This window comes from Erigeron canadensis, chromosome 7, assembly GCF_010389155.1.
Source record: "Erigeron canadensis isolate Cc75 chromosome 7, C_canadensis_v1, whole genome shotgun sequence".
In the NCBI taxonomy this organism is placed as follows: domain Eukaryota; kingdom Viridiplantae; phylum Streptophyta; class Magnoliopsida; order Asterales; family Asteraceae; genus Erigeron; species Erigeron canadensis.
The window spans coordinates 29609213-29631439 of NC_057767.1; the positions used below are offsets into that span (position 1 = coordinate 29609213).

At 32.3% G+C, this 22227-nt stretch overlaps 3 protein-coding genes across 3 annotated transcripts; 2 read left to right on the plus strand and 1 right to left on the minus strand.

Moving 5' to 3' along the window:
* Positions 1 to 8070: 8070 nt before the first annotated feature.
* On the plus strand, positions 8071 to 9057 carry LOC122609249 (MADS-box protein AGL42-like). The gene has a single exon (XM_043782307.1). The coding sequence runs from the start codon at positions 8071 to 8073 to the stop codon at positions 9055 to 9057; it is 987 nt and encodes a 328-aa protein (XP_043638242.1).
* Positions 9058 to 12333: 3276 nt separating this feature from the next.
* Positions 12334 to 15906, plus strand: LOC122607433. The gene is made up of 3 exons (XM_043780405.1): positions 12334 to 12496; positions 13076 to 14445; positions 15356 to 15906. The coding sequence occupies exons 2-3, from the start codon at positions 13079 to 13081 to the stop codon at positions 15609 to 15611; spliced, it is 1623 nt and encodes a 540-aa protein (XP_043636340.1). The 5' UTR covers positions 12334 to 12496; positions 13076 to 13078; the 3' UTR covers positions 15612 to 15906.
* Positions 15907 to 18354: 2448 nt separating this feature from the next.
* LOC122609250 (transcription factor MYB119-like) lies at positions 18355 to 20598 on the minus strand. The gene is made up of 3 exons (XM_043782308.1): positions 20153 to 20598; positions 19890 to 20016; positions 18355 to 19377 (listed from the first exon to the last, which is right to left on the minus strand). Exons 1-3 carry the CDS (start codon positions 20596 to 20598, stop codon positions 18355 to 18357), a joined length of 1596 nt encoding a protein of 531 aa, XP_043638243.1.
* Between the last annotated feature and the right edge of the window lie 1629 nt (positions 20599 to 22227).

Genomic DNA, 22227 nt, shown 5'->3' on the forward strand with positions numbered 1-22227 from the left:
TCAAATTCGGGTTCATTGTTTGGTGGAAGTTTTGGTAAGTAATTTCTAACTCAAAATCACTATTTTATATTGTTAATCATGTTTCTTAGTCCAATCTAAGTGTTCTTGGTAAAATTTGGGTTCAAAATGGAATTGGGTCAAAATTAGGGTTTGGATGGATTTTGGTGTAATTTGAGTCAAGATTGATGTTATGAATCAAGTTTATGATGTGGGTTATGTTTAATGACGTTAAAATATGTTGATTTATGCATAAAAATGTGTCTTGGAGCTTCCTTAATCGATCTTGAAGTAAAAAATCTGCCCAGTCGGAGCACGGCCGCTCAGACAGACGCGTCGTGCTTGTGGCCGTGCTACGTGCCCAGTTACTGCAGACGCTCACACGACCGACCGTGCGAGCGGCCGCACTCTTTCTGTCCTTTCCTCAAGTTTTTCGTTCGGTTATCAGTTGACTTTTAATGATCCAAAACTTGTTTATTAGTCTTATAACATCATTTTAAGGTCAACAAAATTGATTAAACACATTCTTAAACACTTTGATTTTTACGTCAAATTTTGGTGCTAAGTCATTGGACCTTATTTAGCCAAAACTCTTCAAGTATTGTTTAAACGTTCTTAAATCACTTCTAATGCCTTTGGGGATTGTGTCATAGTATAGAAAGTTAGGCCTCATTGTTGGAATGCATTTGTGATGATGTGATGTTGTAAAGTAGGTTGAGATCGTTGTTGAAGTTTCGGTTGTGGACATTTGACGCTCGTTGGACATTTATAGCTCGATATTAACTTGTCGTTTTGCTTGGAAATCAAGGTGAGTTTCGTAGCTCCCTACTCAATTGAGATGCGGGCTGAAAAGTGTACAACTTTTGTGTGTTGACTTGTTTGAGTGTCCAATTATATGTTTGCCTTGAATTTGTGACATAGTTCAATTGTGCATACGCTTGATTTTCTTGATTGATGACATGACTTGATTGTGCACATGTTTGAGTGTCATGAATGATGACAGAATGGAGGACAAGGGGATAATTGAGGGACAATGTGTGCATGCGTGAAAGCATAGGACTTGTTAGGATACTTGTTGATATCATTATTAGTTATTCTTGCTTACTATGTGTATTCTAAATACCTTGATGTAGTTCATTATGTGAATACACGTGTGAGGGTCTTTGATGGACATGGTCTTGATGGAGACATTGATTGATCTATGGAATTACATGTTGGGTGACGGTTTTGTAGATGTGCAATTATGTGATCTGTTGTATGGTTATTGTATATGGTATGTTGAGTTGTTATAGGTTAGTTGTGTATATATAGAGGACGGTAATGCCTTTGAAAAGTTGGAGATGTGGTGGGAAGGCTGCGGGTGACCCTATATATAAGCATCAAAGGCCTTTCAAAAGTAGTATCGTACGAAGTATATACACATGGTGTTTTGGTTATGTGTGGGCATCGATGTTCATGGATGAACAACTTATGTGCAATTGAGTACAATGAGGTGCATGATGTTCAGTTGAGTACAATGTGTGCAAGTGCAATAAACGGGTACTATATGTACTTGATGACAATAAACGGGTACTATACGTACTTGATGACAATGAACGAGTACTATATGTACTTGATGACAATGAACGGGTACTATCCGTATTTGATGACAATGAACGGGTACTATATGTACTTGATGACAATTGAATGACATGAGAACAATTGTGGGACATTGATGAACATGTTTGACATTTTAGAACTTTATGGATACTTGTTGATGTCAATATTTTGTGTTCTTGTGCATTATACGTGTTCTAGCTATTGTATAGTTTGTGCAATGGATACAAGTGGGACTAGGTTGCGCTACGAGCCAACCAAAATTGAATGCTTGTGCATATTTAAGGACTTATCGTAAGTGTATTGCTAGCTCATTTTCCTTGTTCATTTTGTAAATGGCTTTGGTATTAGATCTTTGTCATTCGCTCCTACGAACTCACCAACCTAGTTTTGACCTTGTTTAGTACACTTTTCAGGTAAACTTGTGAATCGAAGACGTGATGATCGATTGTGGCTTGTGCTAGGACCTGGGCTTGGACTTACATGGATCCAGGATTCATTCGCTCTATTTTACGCATTTTATACTTGATTATTGATGTTGGATTCACCGGATCCCTTTTATGCATATAGTTCATGTTCTACGATAATTCCATGCATACGCTATATCTTTTCGGTGACATTTCGTGCCTAGCTCGGGGTGTTATACATACACTATCAATTATGTTAATGAACTAGGCCGCTGGATTTAATCTCGTTTAAAGGTTCCAAAAAAGTTAAGCCCCGCCTTGATCGATATTCACCCGATTTCAGATGACCCACAAAGAAGGTAGTTAAACCCCCAATTTCAATTTTTTTTTTAAAAAACATTTAAAAATTAGTGATTATACGTGTGCTAATTTTTAATAAATTTCTACTCTATGAAATCCTACTTCCCCTACTTTTGAAAAGTGTTACAAGAAAATTAAAAAATTAGTTTGAAAATGACCAAACTGTCTTTAATAATCATTTTCTTATGGAAAAAGTTATTAGATATTATCCAATTTATTCTTAATGAACTATTTACACCTTAAATTTTTATCTAATACTTCTAATACTATCTTATAAAGCATTATGTTCTTTTTTAAAATCTCAATTAAGGATTTGATATACCTAATATACCCTTCTTTTTTTATTCACTAATTTAAACATCTCTACTTAATATACCCACAATACCCTTAAATCTCAACTACTCATTTTCTTCTCTCTCCTCAAATCTCAACCACTCTTTTTTTTTCTCACCTCCATAAATCATTTTATTCCTCTAATTCATTCAAAATCTTTTATCTTAAAAACCGTATATCGATAAATTATAAAAATTATATGAGTGTTCTTAAAATTTCATGCTCTTTCATTAGAAATGTCATTCGATATACTTTCAACGAACTTTTAAATCCGATGACGGAACCCGTACGGCTAAGGCATTTGGTTATCATACTCTAAGACTTGACCTATCACCCACACCATCTCACCGCCGCAACGCGCGGACATTATCTCTCGTCATACTAATTTACTTTCTAAGCTCTTGTTTTTCGAAATATTTCATGTAACACTAAGTTTAACTAATGAATATAGGAGAGAGATTGTTTGGGGTTATCAATTATTTAGTGGAAGAAAAATAAAAAGATAATATTTTATAATGTAGTATAGATGTAGATAGACGAGATGGGTACCCGCGCAATGAAATGGCGGTGGCGGCAACGGGTGGTGCTAGTGGCGGCGGTGTTAACGATGTGGTTATTAATCTAAAAGTAATTGACGTAAATGGTAGTGTAGTTATTTTATGATTAAGGAATGTATCCTTTTGTAAATAACTTTATTAACAATATTTTACAAATATTAGGTGAAAATATTTAAATTAATTAATAAAAGAGATAGATAGTTTTGATAAATATGAGTGTAAAATATTTTAGGGATATATTGAGTAGATTTAGTGTGTGAGTTAAGAATGTGTTGAAAATTAAGGATATTTTGGGTATTTTAAAGGTAGAGAGTTGGAAATGGGAGTGTAGTTTTTTTTATTAATACGAGGGAAAGTGCACGCGCGTTACGACGGTGAGATGGTATGGATGATAGGTCATAAGAGGTGATAAGTCATAGAGTGTGATAGCCAAATGTTTTCTCTGTACGGGCTCCGCCCTCGCCTTTAAAAATTCGTCGAAATGACATCTCTAATGAATGAGTATGAAATTTTAATAACACCCATACAATTCATATAATTTATCGATATACGATTTTTGAGATAAAAGATTTTGAATGAATTAGATGAATAAAATGATTTGTGGAAGAAATAAAAAAAATAAGTGGTTGAGATTTAAAGGTATTATATATTTATTAGCTAATGATGTTTAAATTAGTGAATAAAAAAGATAGGTATTTTAGGTATTTCAAATCATGAATTGAGATTTTCAAAAAGAGTAAGATAGTATATATATATATATATATATACACGAGAGATAGTGCCCGCACGTTGCGGCGGTGAGATGGTGGGGGTGATAGGTCAAGTCATAGAGTATGATTGTCAAATGCCTTAGCCGTACGGGCTCCGCCCTCGGATTTAAAAATTCGTCGAAAGTATATCGAATGACATCTCTAATGAAAGAGCATGAAATTTTAAGAACACCCATATAATTTTTATAATTTATTGATATACGGTTTTTGAAATAAAAGATTTTGAATAAATTAGAGGAATAAAATGATTTATGGAGGAGAGAAAAAAATGAGTTGTTGAGATTTTAGGAAAGAGAGAAAATATGAATGGTTGAGATTTAAAGGTATTATAGGTATATTAGGTATAGATGTTTATATTAATAAATAAAGAAGATGAGTAATTTAGGTAGTTCAATTAAGATGTGTAAAAAGAACAAAATGCTTTATAATATAAGTATTATTATATTAGAAGCATCAGATATAGATAAGTATAGATTTAGATATAGATATGATAAAGTGTATTTGTATACGCGCAATTTCGTATGGCGGTTGTTATATTGTTTGTATACGCGCAATTTCGCAAGGTTCATTTGGAGCAAACGGCTATGTTATTTAAAATTGCCCGAACAAATTTAATTTCAAGATTTATTTTCTTTTTCACATAAATTTCATATATTATAAATACAGGTCACACCCACATAATCTTTTTTTTATATGTACCTTCACTCATTAATTAAACCCTTATCCCTCTCTTTTAATTTCCCATCAAAGATTCGAACTTTCTGCTAATAAACTTGAAGATCGATAATGGGTCGTCAAAAAGTACAGATGGAATTCATAACCGATCCCAAAAAACGCCGTTTTACTTTTCGATATCGAAAAGAAAGCATCATCAAGAAAGCTTCTGAACTTTCGAAATTGTGTGATGTTAATGTTGCCTTGATCATATATAATGATCAACACCAAACCCCTCAAATCTTTCCACCCGATATCGATAAATTCAACAATGTGATTGATTTTTATGTGAAAAATCGCCGTAGCCATCCTGCGAAAATCAGGCCTCATGATTTGAAGGCGAAAACCAAGAAATCGGCAAGAAAGTATCCGACTTGGTTTGATTTCTTGAATGGTTTTCCAGAAGGGAGTTTGAGGGAATTTGCTTCTGGGTTGGAAAGTAAAGTTAATAAATTAAAAACCCTGATCGAATTTATCAAGAAAAGGTCCAAGATTCAAAATCTTGAAACCGACCCGGGTAGTTCTGTTATTCTAATCAATGATGATGATGTTGTTGTTGAAAATCTTGGCCCGGTAACTAGTACACTCAGCCCGAATATGGATGATTGCAACAAATTTGGGTTCTTTTCTGGTGATCAAAACCCGATTGTAGAAAACAGTGATTTGATGATGACTGATGAGGATTTCAAGAATCTTGGAATTAATTTTGATGATTTATTTCCTGGTGATCAAAACCCTAATGTAGATAATTGTGATTTGAAGATGAGTGATGAGGATTTTAGAAATCTTGGAATTAATCTTGATGAGTTATTTAGTGACAAAGATGGGTTGGTACTTTCTAATGTGCTAATGGCCGAAAAACAAGAAGACGACAAGCTTTGGTTTGATGATAGGATTTTCAGTCTTGAAACTGACCCATTGCCCGGGTTTTGCTTTTCACCAGAGATTATGCAGCCGCAGCAGAATCAGCAGCAGCCCGAGTTTTGCAAAGAGATAATGGTGCAGCAGCAGCAGCCCCGGTCTAGTTCACGCTGTATGGAGATGAACGAATTCGCGATGCCTAGTTTGCCTTCTCATGTGATCGATACAGGAAACGGTTATTGTTACTAATTACATGTTCAGTTAGTAAATATTTCATTAATTAATCATGTAGTTTATTGTAAGTACTAGTTATTGAATGACATGATCTGGGTACAGTTTTGGTTGTTATGCACTTCTGTTAACCATTTGGTCATATTTTGAGAGTAGTTTCAATCCTTTAATTGTTATGTAATTTCCATGTTTTAATAATAACTTGGAGTTTCTTTAGTTCTTAATGTCATATCTGTTATTTTCTAAGTACGTGGGCATATGTATGGAATTTCTTATGAAATTAGTACTCATGATCATGAATATAAGTTAGCTTTAGTATGATTGATGTTTTGATGTATTTTTTTGATATCCTAGTTAAACTTATAGTTGCTGAAATATATGTCAAACTAACCAATTTGTTAGCAAGTATATGCAAGAATCACCCAGTATATCCCCAATTAAATTAAAACCCTGTTTATAAGTATAAAAAGGTCGCATATCTGAAAGAAAATTAAAGGTATTTTTATTATCATTATTTTGTTCTTTAAACCCATTAGTTCACCTTGTTGATGGTTTAGATATTACTAAATCATACATTCAGCAACCAAATTCTAATTGTTTTGTTGTGTGATCTAGCCCGGCGTCAGGGGAGGAACCACATGGTATTTGGGGATAGCCCGAGCTACGAGTCCGTTAAATTCATGGAGTTCAATGTTTTCAAACAAGGATGTATTTTTAATTTGTGTTACGGGTCAAATAATTATGGGATACCGGTCAATGTAACCAACTTAAAAATTTTAAATCATTTTTTTATCAACAAGAGTAAGTATCCACGCGTTGCGGTGGTGAGATGGTGGGTTGATAGGTCATAAAGTTTGATAGGTCATAGAGTGTTATAGTCATGCCTTAACCGTATGGGTTCCGCCCTCAGATTTATATATTCGTCGAAAGTATATCGAATGACATCTCTAATGAAAGGACATGAAATTTTAAGAACACCCATATAATTTTTATAATTTATCGATGTACAATTTTTGAGATAAAAGATTTTGAATGAATCGGAAGAATAAATGATTTATGGAGGAGAGGAAAAAAAATGATTGGTTGAGATTTAAATAGAGAAAAAAAGTATTATAGTTATTTTAGGTAAATATAGGAAATAGATAAAGGAGACATTTTAGGAAAGTAAATATTGAAACTAAAAATTTAGACCGGAGAAATTGCTTTATAATATAGATATAGATATAGATATGGATATAGATATAGATAAAAGATGTGGGTTCAACTAAATGATAAATAAAAACCACTAAAAGTGCCAAAAATTCTTAAAATTCATTAAAAATAGCCAAAAATCACTAAAAACAGCTAAAGATCGTAACAACTTTATCGTTATCATTACTTTATACTAATATACAAGGCTAGTTGGAAAAAAATGGTGCTATATGTCACTTTCAATTCTGGTTCCACCAATAATTTGTAGTTATGTTGCATGATCGAGCCCAGGTTCTGTCCTGGACCAGTAAATCATGAAATTGACTGGACTAGTCCGGTCTAAAAGTCTCGTACAACTCTATTAGATATCAAGTCGCGGTCCAGGCTAAGCCCAGGCCAAAAATCTAAGAACTAAGCCCGGAGGCCGAAGATACTTTTGCATACTTCTTGTATAGAAACAATGGGTATTATATCAGCCATAAAGTTAATAAAGAAAGTTGTCACTCTTTACAAGTTTTAAACATTTTGATAGGCTGATGATCATAAATTATGATTCTCGGCTAATTGATTTGATTGAATCAAAAACAACTTTCCTAATTTATTACATCCAATCATATAATTTCAAAAAGATTTACTTAGATTACTTTCCTTTTGAGAGTTAAGACACCCTCTAAGACACCTTCGCACCTTTTTCGTATCCTCTCAATTTCTATATAATATATATATCCAAAAATACGTACATGTATACATATCTTCCAAGCGCTAGCTGTTCGAAAAAAATTTAAACCTTCTTCTATTTCGTAATAATCAATACTAAAGCTCGATCATCGATCTCTCTTGTGCACCTTCATCGTCCAGAATTAACTTACCGGCCGGTAAACATTTAATTACTGAATGCATTAGATTTTATGGCTTTTTTACTTTGATGATTAATTAATCTTTGTCACATTCATATACATACTATTTTTTAGATAACTTTGATAATCTTCTTCATAGCATATTGATCATATACATAAAAAAAAAAATACTTTCTTGTTTTTGTAGATTCAAAACATGGGACGAGCGAAAATACAAATGGAATTTATCACGGACAACAAGAAACGTGAGACCACATTCAAAAAAAGAAAATTAGGTGTCATCAAGAAAGCTTCTGAGCTTTCTACATTGTGTGATGTTTTTGTCTTGATGATCATATTCAGTGATCATCAAGAAACTCCTCAAATCTTTCCACCAGATACTGAGGAGTTTGATAGATTGATCGAGTTTTATATCAAAACTCGTGCTAGTGATCTTGGGAAAATCAAATCTTATGATTTACTCCAGTTCTTAAAAGACAGGAAAAGCAAGATTGAAGAAGAATTATTCAAGACCAAAAAAAAAAAATTGCATGCCAAGTATCCTACTTGGTTTGATTCCTTGAATGATGCCCCAGAAAAGAAATTGAGGGAATTTGCATATGTTTTGGGCAATAAAATCGATAATGTGAAAGTTCGAATTGAATCTCTCAAGAAAGCTTCTTATGTTCAGAATCTTAATCAAGATTACAAGAATGTCCTAAATTTTGTCAACCCGATAACACTGATGAACCCAAGCATGGATTACAACAAATCCGGATACGGATTGTACTCATATGGTGGTGATCAAAATCAAAATAACATGTTCATGCAATTGCAATCATCAAATCCTAATTTGGCAATGAAGACGCCTATGATGAGTAATCAAGATTTCAATAATAACTATTGTGACCCGATTAAAGCAATGATGCTGATTGGTTACAACAACAACAACAACAATCTTGGTGGTTTTGATTGTATGGAGTTGTGTAGGAATGACAAAAATAACTTGTTCATGCCATCATTAAATCCCAACTTTGTGAACCGTAACTCGTTTATGAAGATGATGAGTGAAGATGATCGCGAACGCTATGACGATTTCAATAGTTTTCAAAATCTTCTTCGAGCAGAAGGTAATGGATTAGCCCGACCGGATGCAAGGTATACACAAGAACTCGTTCGTGATGGAGTTTTCAATCTTATGTAATCTATAGTTATGTCATTAGTTACTTTTTTTTTTTTTTAGTTTAGTATCTAGCAGTGAAAGAAACTTTTATACTTGTACTATTGTATGAATGTAACTTATATTTGGTGCATTGTAGAAAGAAACTTTTGAAAATTGTTCAAATAATGTAAAATTGTATACGTGGCAAAAGATATGAGCTGCCACGTGTAAGTTTTTGATTAGTGCATTTAAAAATGTTACATAATTTGAACAGTTTTACAAAGTTTCTTTCTACAATGCACCAAATGTAAGTTTCATTTATAGAATAGGAAATGTGTAAAAGTTCCTTACGCCTTCGGATACTAAACTTTTTTTTTTTTTATTATTGCGATCTGCTTTACAGTTTTTGTTGCTATTTTTGGTTAAAATTTAAATAAGGAATCTCATGTTTTTGTCTATTTATCATGTAACCAGAGTAATTGGATCATCCATTGGTTTGGCTGACATCCTGTGTGAGTACGATGATATATATATCTTGGCTGACATGCTATATTTTATTTTATTTTTCTGTTTTCTAGTTTTCTTTTTTTTTTTTTTTTTTTTTTTTTTTAAAGGGAAGTGGTTTAAATTTATGTGTCTTAATTTCAATCAAATGTAATTTACTTATTCTAGGATTGATGTACCTAATTAAGTTGAATGTGCTTCTGGTAAGAATATTCTATAAAGACATCATGCTCGGGTGGATGGCAAGTGATTTAATTTGTGGTTTTATATTTTATAACAAATTTAATATATAATGATGTGGTTTGGAGGAATGGTAAACTCCTTACTTTCTGCAAACAAAAGTCATGTGTTCAATTCTCATCCTATCTCAAAGGTTGTAGGGTTTTTTCTACCATTTAGGTAGAAAATGGAAACAATATCTTTACTAGACGTAAAGTCTGTCTACATCTTAACCTCTTCTATATATCATCGAATTACTGAAACTCAAAATCCGCAAAAAACAGAACTAAGTTGTTTCTTGCTTTATTCATTACTTTTTTATACAACTTATTAGTGACAACAATTAAGGTTGTCATTGTCAATATATCTATGAGAAGTTTTAGATCTTATAAAGACATGTTGTTTAGTGAAAGTGTGAGATAATACCATGCAATTTGGGTGTGATTCTCTCACATCACATTTTCTTTGATATTTGTGATTGTTTTGATTTTTATGCAAAGTAAATTAAAAATTGTTGCTATGAGAGAGAATCACATCCAAATTGAATGGCATTGTCTCACACTTTCATTTTTCATTTATGTAATACGAGTATTATGTTTGTTTATCTTACAACTAATTATTGTAGCTTCATATTTGTATATAGACCTATTTTTTGTAATTATAATGGTGTGATTAACTATTAACTAATTTTACCGGGTTTTTTAAAATAAATTATGAATAGTGAAAAAATTATAGAATATCCATATACATAATTGAAAGTTTAATGATATTCTTATTAATAAAATGATAATTATTTAAAAATAAAGTAATAAACTATAAAATGTGTTATTATATGAAATATGAGTTTGAGAGTCCAATATTGATATATTTTTTTTATTAGTATATGTTGGCTGAACATTTTATTATGACAAAATACTATTAAAATCCATGGACGGCCCCAATTTTACCATTATATGATTCAATGTTGTAATTGTTGCCGGTATTTGTATTTATTTTAAGTAAATTCTTATAAACTATTTTTTTTTATAGTCGGAATTTGACATTGGGGAACAACTCATCGTATAATGGTGAAATCATACATGTACTTTAGATTACGAGATGTAGACCATAAATTGTTACAGATGATTTAGGTAAAAAACAGCCACATGTGACCCAGGAAGGGCCAAGGCCCACCCCAAAGTTCTAATTACTACTATAATCATTATGTAAAATTCTATTAAATTTTTGGTTTATGGTTTAATCGGCCCATTCCAACAAAACAAAAAAAATAACATTGGCCCACTGATAGAAAATTTCTTAGTTAATAAAAATCTGTAATTATATTGTTGTGAAATTTAAAAATGAGATTATTCATTCACTTTTTATCTCCTATTCTTTATATAATATAACAAAAGTATTTTGATTTCTTGGTCATTCGATTCCTTTCCTATGATTAATCACCTTGTCATATTTTAAAATCAAGATGTATCGACACTTAAATATGAAAAATTAAGAAAAATAGGAACAATGGATAGACACACATTAGCAATCTGTTATCTAATACATATAGTTTTATATGAATATGTTAGTTTTTAATTACAAATGTTATGTGTTAATTAACATTGTTGACATTTATAATTCGAGTTGTTCTGACTCTTCAGATGTATCATGTATACAAGTGTTGAATATTAATTTTAACATTTTCAGCTATAAAGATTGTGAATAATAGACTTCGTGATAAGCTCACAATGAATTTCTTTTTGATAGTCTTGTTCTTTATATGTTGAAAAAGAAATAGTTGGTGATTTTAGCTTATATTCAGTTCTAGATTATTTTAATAACTTAAAAGAACGTCACGTACAACTAAAACTTTCTAAATAAGTGCATAAAGTGTAATATAATCTCTCTTTTTATTTTGTTATCTTGTTTTTTTATAGTAATTTTTAACCTTTATTACTCTTTGTGTACTATGTAGTTTTGGCTCATCCAAAACATTAATTTTGGGTTCACCACTGGTAAAAAAACCACAGACTTGTCATTCCTAAAAGTCTAACCCAAAACCTGTGAAAAAAATTAGGGATGCATCTGCTAATTTAGCTAGCTTCATTTGCTCTTATAAACCAGTTAGTAAGTAATAGTAAAAAAAAAACCCTCACACAAGGACAACCTAAAGAATATTAATAGGAAGAATTTTGCTGTTATAACACTTTTTATTTCTTTCACTAAAATGAAATTTTATTTTTTTTGCCATTTAACATCTTAATATTAAGTCGTAAATTAATGGTTTTTTGCAAGCAATAAAAACGTCAATATTCCAAATTATACTAGTATAAAATATTCAATATATGATCCTAAAATTAGTTAGGGCCGGGAATAGAATTTTTTTTAGAAGTTAAAATTTAGGGCCCATATGACTGGAAACAGAATTTAAAAGAGGGTCCAAAACTTCAGACCAGTAGTAAATCCTTCTTTATTATATTGGCCCAAACAGTTTTTTAAAGCTAAGGTCTAAAGCAATTTAACTCGGACAGGGGAAATATACTTTCAAATATCTTTCTCCCTATGGTCTATATACGTCCCATTGACACACATACACAACGTGCAAATACACACACAGATATTTTTATTTTCATGTGACAATTAAGACACTTTCATACATCTTTCTTTCTCTTCTTAATTAAGTGAAGCTACGTTCCATATATACCCCGGTATCCATCCACCGGAAAAATAGTCACCACCCCGTATCACCGCCGTGTCTACCAACAACAATCTCTCTTAGGTATGTGAAATGTTTCTCCTTAATTTAGTGCCATGTAAAATCTATATGCATATGTATGTATGTGCTTGTTGTATTATATGCTGATGTTCATTTCATGTTTTTCGGTTTGTCATTCAAACTTGCTTTTATAGTCATTTTGTGTTTTTCAAGTATGACAACTTCTATGCATATCTACAAACCTTTTAGAATAGGATTTAAGGTCTCGAGTGGTCAAACAGTTTACAATATAGTAATAAAATAACTAGTAACTCTGAATAGAGCCAGGATGAGCATATAAGATTCTAAATATATGTTATGTTGAGTGGCCAATTAGCTTTAAGCTACGCTAATAAATAAACATGATATTAGAAATATAAATAGACATTGTGAGGTCACTTATGGGACTTGAACCTGCAACCTGTAGGTTGATGGGCCATCACACATACTAGCTAGCTAGTATACTACAAAAGCCAAAGCTCAAGAGTAATTTGAGTTGATTATCTTAGTATTCTTATTTTGATAGATTTAATTTGTATTAAGCTTTACGTTTTTTATAACATATATAATATATTTCATGTTCTGCTTGTATCTGTTGTGTAGGAAATGGGAGTGAAAGTGGCAAGTGGTTGTTTGATATGGTCACAGTCTTTGAATTATTGGCCGATTTCTTCATCAACTCAAACGCTTGCTTCTTCAATTATCTCTTCACCTTCTACAAAACGTCGTAATTTGAAAAACGTTGCTATGGTCTTGAGGATCATACATAGACCGAGTATGTTTGGAACAAAGCAGAACAAATCTCATGTGTTCAAATCCAAACAAACCGTTCGTGCTAGTTTAAATGCAGAATTCTCAGATGAAGAATTTTGTAGAGAGATTCGAGAGTTGGCTCTCTTATTCCAAGTCTCGGATAACAATGATAATGATAATGAAAATGACAATGATAATATGGAAAGTAGTGTTTTGTTAAAATCGGAAATGAAGGTTTCTGAGCCGTTTGGTAGTTCAGTAATGGAGAAACCGGAATGGATAGAGGAAATGGATATGATTCAAGCGAGTATAGAGCGGAAGGCAAGCAGGGTGGAGCTACCGTTCTCTTTACGAATGATTCAAAGAAAGAAGCAATGGAAAAAAGGAGTTAAAGAAGCAGGGGAATCTGCTTATTGTTCAGTAAAAAAAGCCTTTTCCTCTATGGTCTTTATAATCCGCGAGCTTCAAAGTTATACACTTCAAATGAGGGAAGCTTTATTTTATGAAGATTTGCAAGGTGTTTTGGCAAGGGTACAAAAAGAGATGAATGCATCTTTTGTATGGTTGTTTCAACAGGTTTTTTCGCATACTCCTACGTTTATGGTGTATGTGATGATTCTTTTGGCGAATTATAGTGTGTATGCTATGTCTAACAATGTTGCTTTTGCTATGGCATCCCATTCTGCCGCCATGGAGTCTATTATGTCTATTGAAAGCCAGATAGATACCAACATTGATTCGACGTCTATCAAGACGTTTCCTATGAATTTAAGTGGAAAAACCGCCTCAATTGGTGGCATAAACGGCGGTGGTGGTGATACCAGACCTGTGGCTAGTGGCACAGATGATGAGGAGAGTTTTAATGGGGCTATTGCACATCTCAAGAATATTATTCCGGATGGAGGTTTCTTGTCATCAACCATAAGCCCTACAGTTTCGGGTCAGATGACCCAAGACTATGAATTGGGCTTATGGAGAGCAATTGTGGAAGAAGCTAATAAAATGCAAGATTTGTTTAGAAATGGGGTTCTTGACTATCAAACCATGCAAAGATTTGTCTCTCCGGTGACTGCAAAAGTAATGGAAGACGACAATGACACCGCAAGCCATTTTAGAACAGAGCTTCTATATCAAATGGGTCTGGCAGAAGAACCGGATAACCCTCTTCTCCTGGCAAATTATGCTCAGTTTCTTTACGTCGTCGCCCAAGATTATGATAGGTACAACTTTTTTAATCTTTGATGTTTTAATTCTTAATTTGTTTAGAAGTATGCACCATCTAGTAATATGGAAGAAGAAATCCTTATTTTAAGTTAATTTAAAAGACCCCATGTTCATTCTAGTTTCATAAGTGACTATTTGTACTTAGAAGTTGCCATCATTCAATTATTTGGAAGTCCATGTTCATCTTTAAGTTTCTTAACTATGTATTTTTCCTTAACCACATAAAAACACATAGGTTTTTATTTAGATGATGATGAGAGTTTTAATAGGTGTATTTTTCCCTTAACTATGAGATTTTTTTTTAGATGACATTATGACAATTGGTTGCTCCCAAATCACATAACTCCTTTCTATTGGTTAACAAAATGAAAACATAATAAGGTGAGTTGAATCTATTATAGCATATGGTGTTCTTTCACGATAAAGTATCTTTTTCGTGCCAAACCAAGGCACCTATACATCTCTTTCCATCCTTTTCATTTTCAATAAAGTGCAACCCCAAATTGTCATCTTGTTAAAACTTTGTAGGAAGGGATAAGAGGAAATTGTGTGGTTTTTCTTGATATGAAAAGAAATCATCCAGATATTTCTCTTATTATATTATCGACATCGTCTATCTAGATATTTTCCAATAAGTAACTTTTTGAATTATTGAATTTATCTCTTCAAAATAGTCAAAATACACAACATTATACTTTTTAGTGATCAAGATACATACAAAATATATGCCACACACACAAGATATGATAAGTGCTCTTTTGATTGATTAATAAACAAGGTTTGCGTTTGTAGATAATATATAGGCAGTTTTTAGTATCCGAAAATGAAATGTTATGAAATCAAGAGTTATAAATCATGTCAACTTGTGCACTATGCAATTAAAGTTTCTTATTTTTACATGGACAGAGCGGAAAAGTATTTCAAAAGGGCTTCTAAGGTAGAGCCAAAGGACGCAGAAGCACTTAGCAAATATGCAAACTTTCTTTTGGAAGTAAGAAAGGACTTTTGGGCTGCAGAACAGAATCTTTTGGAAGCCATTGATGTTGATCCTATCAACTCCTTTTATGCAGCCACTTATGCAAATTTCCTTTGGAGCAACGGATCCGACGACCCTTGTTCCACATTCGATTCACCAGACATGACCAATTCGGATGACCTTTAACCACTGCAAAACGATAAATTGTCGTTAAACCCTTTTCTCCGGTTATTAACTAATTATATGATACCGGGGTGGGTTGAGTTGTGGTTAAAGATTGTATAATTACATTTAAGGAGGTTAACAAAGAATGTGATTGGGATGTTGATCTGCCTACATTGATGTTTGCTTTTGAACATTTGGACATTTCAAGTTGTATTTTACTTTCACTACTACAAAATGTGATTTTGTAAAGCCAACAAGTGTAATTAATTTTTGTTTAAATTTATAATGATAATTATTGAAGGGTTTAGTAGCTAAATGATGATGTTAGCTCTTTTGATCGTTTGGAAAGTTGAATATATCATATTATCATATATGTGTAAAAACATGTGTATTTACCCAATTCATTTTTTGGATTTATAATTCTCATATTAACCCTTATAATAAATAAATAAATATAGTAGCACTCACATTTATGCTTTCAAGTGCATGAAAACAGAAACGCGTATATGGAATAAGAGAAGGATATATTCTTTTGTTATACACTAGCCGAAAGCCCACACGATCCGACAACAGTGGTGGCGGTGTGATATTGACGGCTACAATTGATGGTGATAAGGTATTTATTGATATAAAAATAATTAATATGAAAATGATATTGTAGTTTTTTCAAAAATTGAGAGATAAATTTAATAACTTATTTAATTAAATGTATTTTAGATATATATATGAATTATAAAAGAAAATTTTAAAAAGTAATAAAATGCATAATATAGGTTTTCAAAGGCTTAAAATTGTCATTTAAATTTTGTAAAGATATAGAACTATGGTAATGAAGTTACTTTGTATAAATATAATAAGGAAAATGATTAATTCTTTTAAAAATCCTCTTAAAACTTTAAGGATGTGACATGTGTAATCCATTAATTCTCTTTCTTAATCTTGTCCGTTGATTTTTTCATATGTCATCATCCAATAGTTAGAACGATTTTTATGTATTTTGTTAGGAAGATTAATAATTTCTCATATAATAATAAGGGCATATATAATGGTAGTAAATTTTATTGCTTACGAATTTCTTTTGATTATGTTGTAATTTTGAATAACGGTGACCGAGTAATAAGTTGTTCTAGATTCTAGCAAGACTCTAGAAACAAACAAAGATAATTTTAACATTCTTTTATGCACATTAAATTCATGATATTAACCGAACGTTATAAATTTAACTTTCAAATAATTTAATCAAGTTAAATGATGTTATTTCTGTCTCGTCAAATTTTGATTTTTCAAAGTTTAGAATTTATAATTTTGATCTTAAATAGTTTTATTTGTGTTATATAGGATTTGATAAAAGTTACATTAATTGATTGTGTTTTAGACGTATTTTTTAATGGTATAACTTTTATCAAGTTTTATATAACACCATAAAATATATTTATGTTCAAAGTTAAAAATAAAGATTTTAAATATTTAAAGTATGACACTACTATTGGGACGAGAGAAGGATATGGTTTGAAAAATGTGTTGTATATAATGTAATTGATTTTGTTTTTTTTCATTTTACCAATCATCAATAGATGGATTGGTATATGGTGAAGTTTGAGACTGAGAGATTTTGATTTTAAATCTTGGTGTTAGCAAAATGCTCTCAGGAATGGAAACAGGGGTTCAAAAATGATTTTGTTTTTTCTTTTATTGAATTATGCGGATCAGCAGATGTAGAAAAAAATAAAGTTGTTGTGGAAGCCGTAATGCCGTATGACGAATAAAAGAACTCAAAACGGGAATTTTTGTCGTTTTTAACTGTGTTCCGAGTGGATTTTGTAGTAGGGATGGGCATGGGACCTGTCCCGTCCCGTACCGGTCCCGAAAAACCCAAAAACATGGTACCGGTCCCGGTCCCAAATAAGGCGGGGTCGGGACGGTACCAGGACGGTACCGGGAAATCCCGTAGTTCGCGGGATTTTCCCGGTCCCGTCCCGGTCCCAATCCCGAAAATCATCAAATTTCAATACCGGTCCCGATCCCACGTGGGACTCGGTACCACTTCCCGGTACCGGGATCGAGACGGTACCGGGACGGGACTCGGGACTTGGGATTTTCGGCTCATCCCTATTTTGTAGTCATTTTCACTATTTTTCTTGACTTCTGATTGTATTTTGAAAACTTCATTTTTGGTCCCTTAACTATATAGTCATGGACATGACTTTTTATGACCGGGCTTTTTTGGGCTTTTCCGGGATGGGTGTAAGCCCGGATTTTAGCCCATTTATACAACCTACCTGTAGTTATATCCTATATCTATTTATGTATAATTTTATACATGGAAAGCTATTTCATCGCACCACTTGTTGCTACCAACAATAAATCCACCAATTCATAAACGTTTGGTGCTTAAATTTCTTTCCATTATCAATCATCTTTCCTTTTGCATGGTTTAAGCTAGTCAACCCAAACTTTTGCTAAACAAACAGAAATCTAGTAGTTATTAATAGTCCTCTACACGAAACAAAGTTACTACACATTTTTATCAGGCAACACTTGAATAAGATAAACTAAAAACAACCAAATTAACATTAAACATTTGTTATCAACATTACAAAATCACTCACTAATTTATTTGCATCAAAAGAAAAATAACCCGATAAGTTTCTAAATAAGAGGGATATCAACACGAGTTAAAGAAAACACACGAAAAGGAGTAATCTACGGAACCAGACCCCGGCTAAACATAAGTCATTAGGAAAGAAACTAACAATGAGTACGTTTATATCATGAAGTTGCTACCTTGAGAAATCTGAGAAGATAACCACATTTCCACCAAATCCATTTCTTTCTGCCCATTATTTGATGAACAACCAAAACTGGCGGAACTTGGTTCAGCACCAAACACTAAGTGATCACTATTTCTGTCCCCATAATCGATAGAACGAGACAACGTGGTAGCTCCTTTGGGGAGATAAGAAACGTAACCATCTTGAGTGAGTTGGGTTCTTGATGAATTCTCTAGTTTCAAGTATATATTTGAATAGTACTCATCATGAGAAATTGATGATGAAGATGAACCAAGTCTATATAATGGATTAGTAACAGTAAACCCTAGTGGACTAAACTCTAGAGATGAATTCAGATTGATGTGAACCGATGAGGACTCATTTGATATCGATGAAGATGAATTAGCAAATTCGTATGGTGAGTTACTATGAAAACCAAAATAGGATCTTGAATCTATGTTGTGGACTACTGACTCATTGGAAAGTAATGAAGATGATTGAAACAAATATTGTGACTCGGTGGAGGTGGCTTTTGATGAATCTTGTCGAATGTGTTTTCTTTCACCAAAAAAACTTTTCATGAACCTTAACTCGTCGTCATGTGATTGAGTGATGTCTAAAGATGGAGAGTAATAATCACAGTTAAAATTACTCGGTTGCTCGGGAAAGAAAGTGTTGAGTTTAATCGGTGCATTATCACCGTAGGAGATCATAGTAGGACTGCTAGGAGTTGCATTGATCACGCTGCTCGTCGTGGGAGCAACATTCTCAATATGATCACTAACCTTGGTTCTAATGTAGTCTTGTAAAACAGAAGAGCGTAACTTTTTGTTTTTTGTATCGTTTTTCTTATTCTTACGACGAGCGTTATGTCTCCTTTTTGTAGCATTCCAATGGTTCTTAATCGCGTTCTCGGTTCTCCCTGGGATTAACTTAGCGATTTCGGCCCATTTGTTTCCTACTTTTCGATGAGCCTCAACCATCATTCTTTCCTCATCCTCATCCCATGTATCTTTCTGAAATAAAATATTTAAAAAAAAAAAAAAAAGAATCAACATATGAATCTCTTAAAACAGAAAAAAAAAACCATAATTATCAAAAAAACCATAATCAATATATGAATCTCTTAAAACACAATGATTCTTTAAGACAACTTATGATTTTTGTTTAGATCGAAACAAAATAACTATAACGGTTTGACAACAATAATAAAAATTAAAAAAAAAAAGGGAATGGATGGGATAAAAATAGGGTATGATATGAAGAAAGAAATTGAATGTGATAAATTAGGTTTTTACTAAAAGAAACAAATTAAGAGTAATAGAATTAGGTTTTATTTTAATAAACAAGTGAATGATAATCTGATTAAATATCCACACCAAATCCACAGTTCATAAATCTTATTGTATATGTGCATTCATCACAAGATTAGCTTGTTTTGCCCTAATTTTAGAAACTTAGTTGACTTATTATGTTCCAACAAATAAAAATCATAACAGATTAATAAGAAACTAGAAATAATGTAAACCTTTATATCTGGACGCAAATGATTATGCCATCTCTCACGACACTGTTTTCCGGCTCTCCCATCCATCTGCTCAGCAATACGTGACCATTTTCGATCTCCATGTTTTTTCACCAGCCTAAGAAGTTTCCTACATAACACAAAAATGGAACAAAAAATTTTGTCAATAATGTTTATGCCTTAAAAAACAGATCCAGTTTTAGTATAATAAGGATATATGATTAAACAATATATTTGACACTAAAAAAGAAAGAGTGTGTTTTAACCTGTCTTCTTCACTAGTCCATTGTCCCTTGATCAAATTCTTACGAAAACCACTTTTCGTCTTCTTCATGGTGTTACAAGGTTTATTAATCACTTCATTTTCAAGTTCTTGGTTTTGATAACTTTTTGACACGATACCATGACCATTAGCATAGATATTTTCCATGGGAAAACGTTGTACTAATGAAACATCATCATACACGCCGCCACCACCGATATCTCCATTAAACGACGAGGACGATCCATAGTCAACATTTGAAGGAATGAATAATGTTCTTCCTTTGTTCTTCTCAAAATTTTGATCATGAGAAAAACTTTCTTGGCTAGGCCTTTGACCTTGCAAGAATCTACCAATGGCTGTCAATGGAGGAGGGACAAGAGAATGTTTTTGTAAATTCACATGATTATTATTAGGAAAGCCACCACCATAATAACGAACACCTTCCATTTGCTTTCAAGAAAGATTTTCTATAATGAAAAGAAAAGTGTTTAAGATAGATAAAAGGGGTCTTTTGGTGTTTTTTCCTTTCTTTCTTTTCTTCTTTATAAGTAAACTCAATAAATATATATAGTTATGACTCAAGTTTATTCTATCAATATATATAGATACATAGAAGACGATACAAAGGCTGAGAATTGTTTGTAAGTACAACTCCTAAACTTCCACTTTTGGACAAAATGGTAAATAATCATTTCTTACCTCTTAATTAATACTTAATGGTATTTATTAAGAAGGGAGTGTATGGGGGAGATTATTAAGCAAGGGTTGTATTTCTTGCAACTTTTGCTTACATTACGCTCCATTTGACCTTGACCTTGACCTTTGACTCATGTATCATGCATGCATGACTTAATGACTTTGCTCTTAGCTAGGTGCTTAAGACTCTTTATCGATGGTACTACAAGTAATATTCTTTGTAGTGGATATGAGACTACGAGTATATGACATATTAACATTGTATAATGCATGAAAGAATTTTCGCTTCAAATATATCATGTGTTGATTAATTATATGCACCAAACACTTCAAACTTAGTAAGTAAAAAAATCAAATTAATTTCACACGCTAGAAAAATAAATTTATTTTTATCATCATTCTATATATGTCTCAATATAATTTGGTTTCCTCCAGAACGGTAGTGGAACTTCAACCGCTAGTCATGTCTTCGGATTGACTGTGCTGGTGGCGTGATCGATCTCTACCGGACGATGAAAAGGCATGCCGCTGAGTCCAATCACCACTGTTTTTTAGAAAAATATATAATATAAATTGACTATTAATTTCTTTGTTAGACAATAACACCAGCTCAGCTATTTACCTGCTATATGTGTGAGGTTTGAATTTTACCAAGCGTAAATTATTTATGCTTTATCAATCTTCAATTGTTAGATAAAACTTAGTTAAAAGTTTACCCCTGAATTTTATGATAAGTTTACAACTATTTAGTGCATCTTTTCATATTAAAAGTTCACCAATTTACTTAACGTGCATAAAAAACTTGTATCTTTTCATATAAAAGATACATCGCTAAATTTTATGGTAAGTGTATAACTATTTAATGCACGTTAACGAGAATCGTTAACCCATATGAAATTGATTGTCATTATTATATATCCAACTTATTAATTTACGTATTAATAAAATGGTAATTATGTAATGCCTCTTGACATTATCTTAAATTAGCTTATAAAGAAAATACACCATTAATGATAATTTATTAGTAATACTTAGCTCTCCATTAATCTTATGATCATGATTAAGTTTTTACGTTACTAAGATACAAGTATATATATACTCTCATATTTTTGGTTAATTTCACATTACATATTATGCTTGTTTGAATTTCCTTATCAAAGGGTCCCTAATTTGGTGATATTCATGGCAACTCAACCAACAATAAAGTGAGGGTTCGAGTTTCATTTGTGTACAATTAAGTGAGATTGCCACACCTTTAACATTAGGCAACAGGAGTCTATCCCAATATCCTTCATTTGGATTTTTATGTTGTGAGCGATCAAAGTCAAACCATGACTTTTGGCGTTAAGGGTATATATACAACTTCGTTATAGGATACAA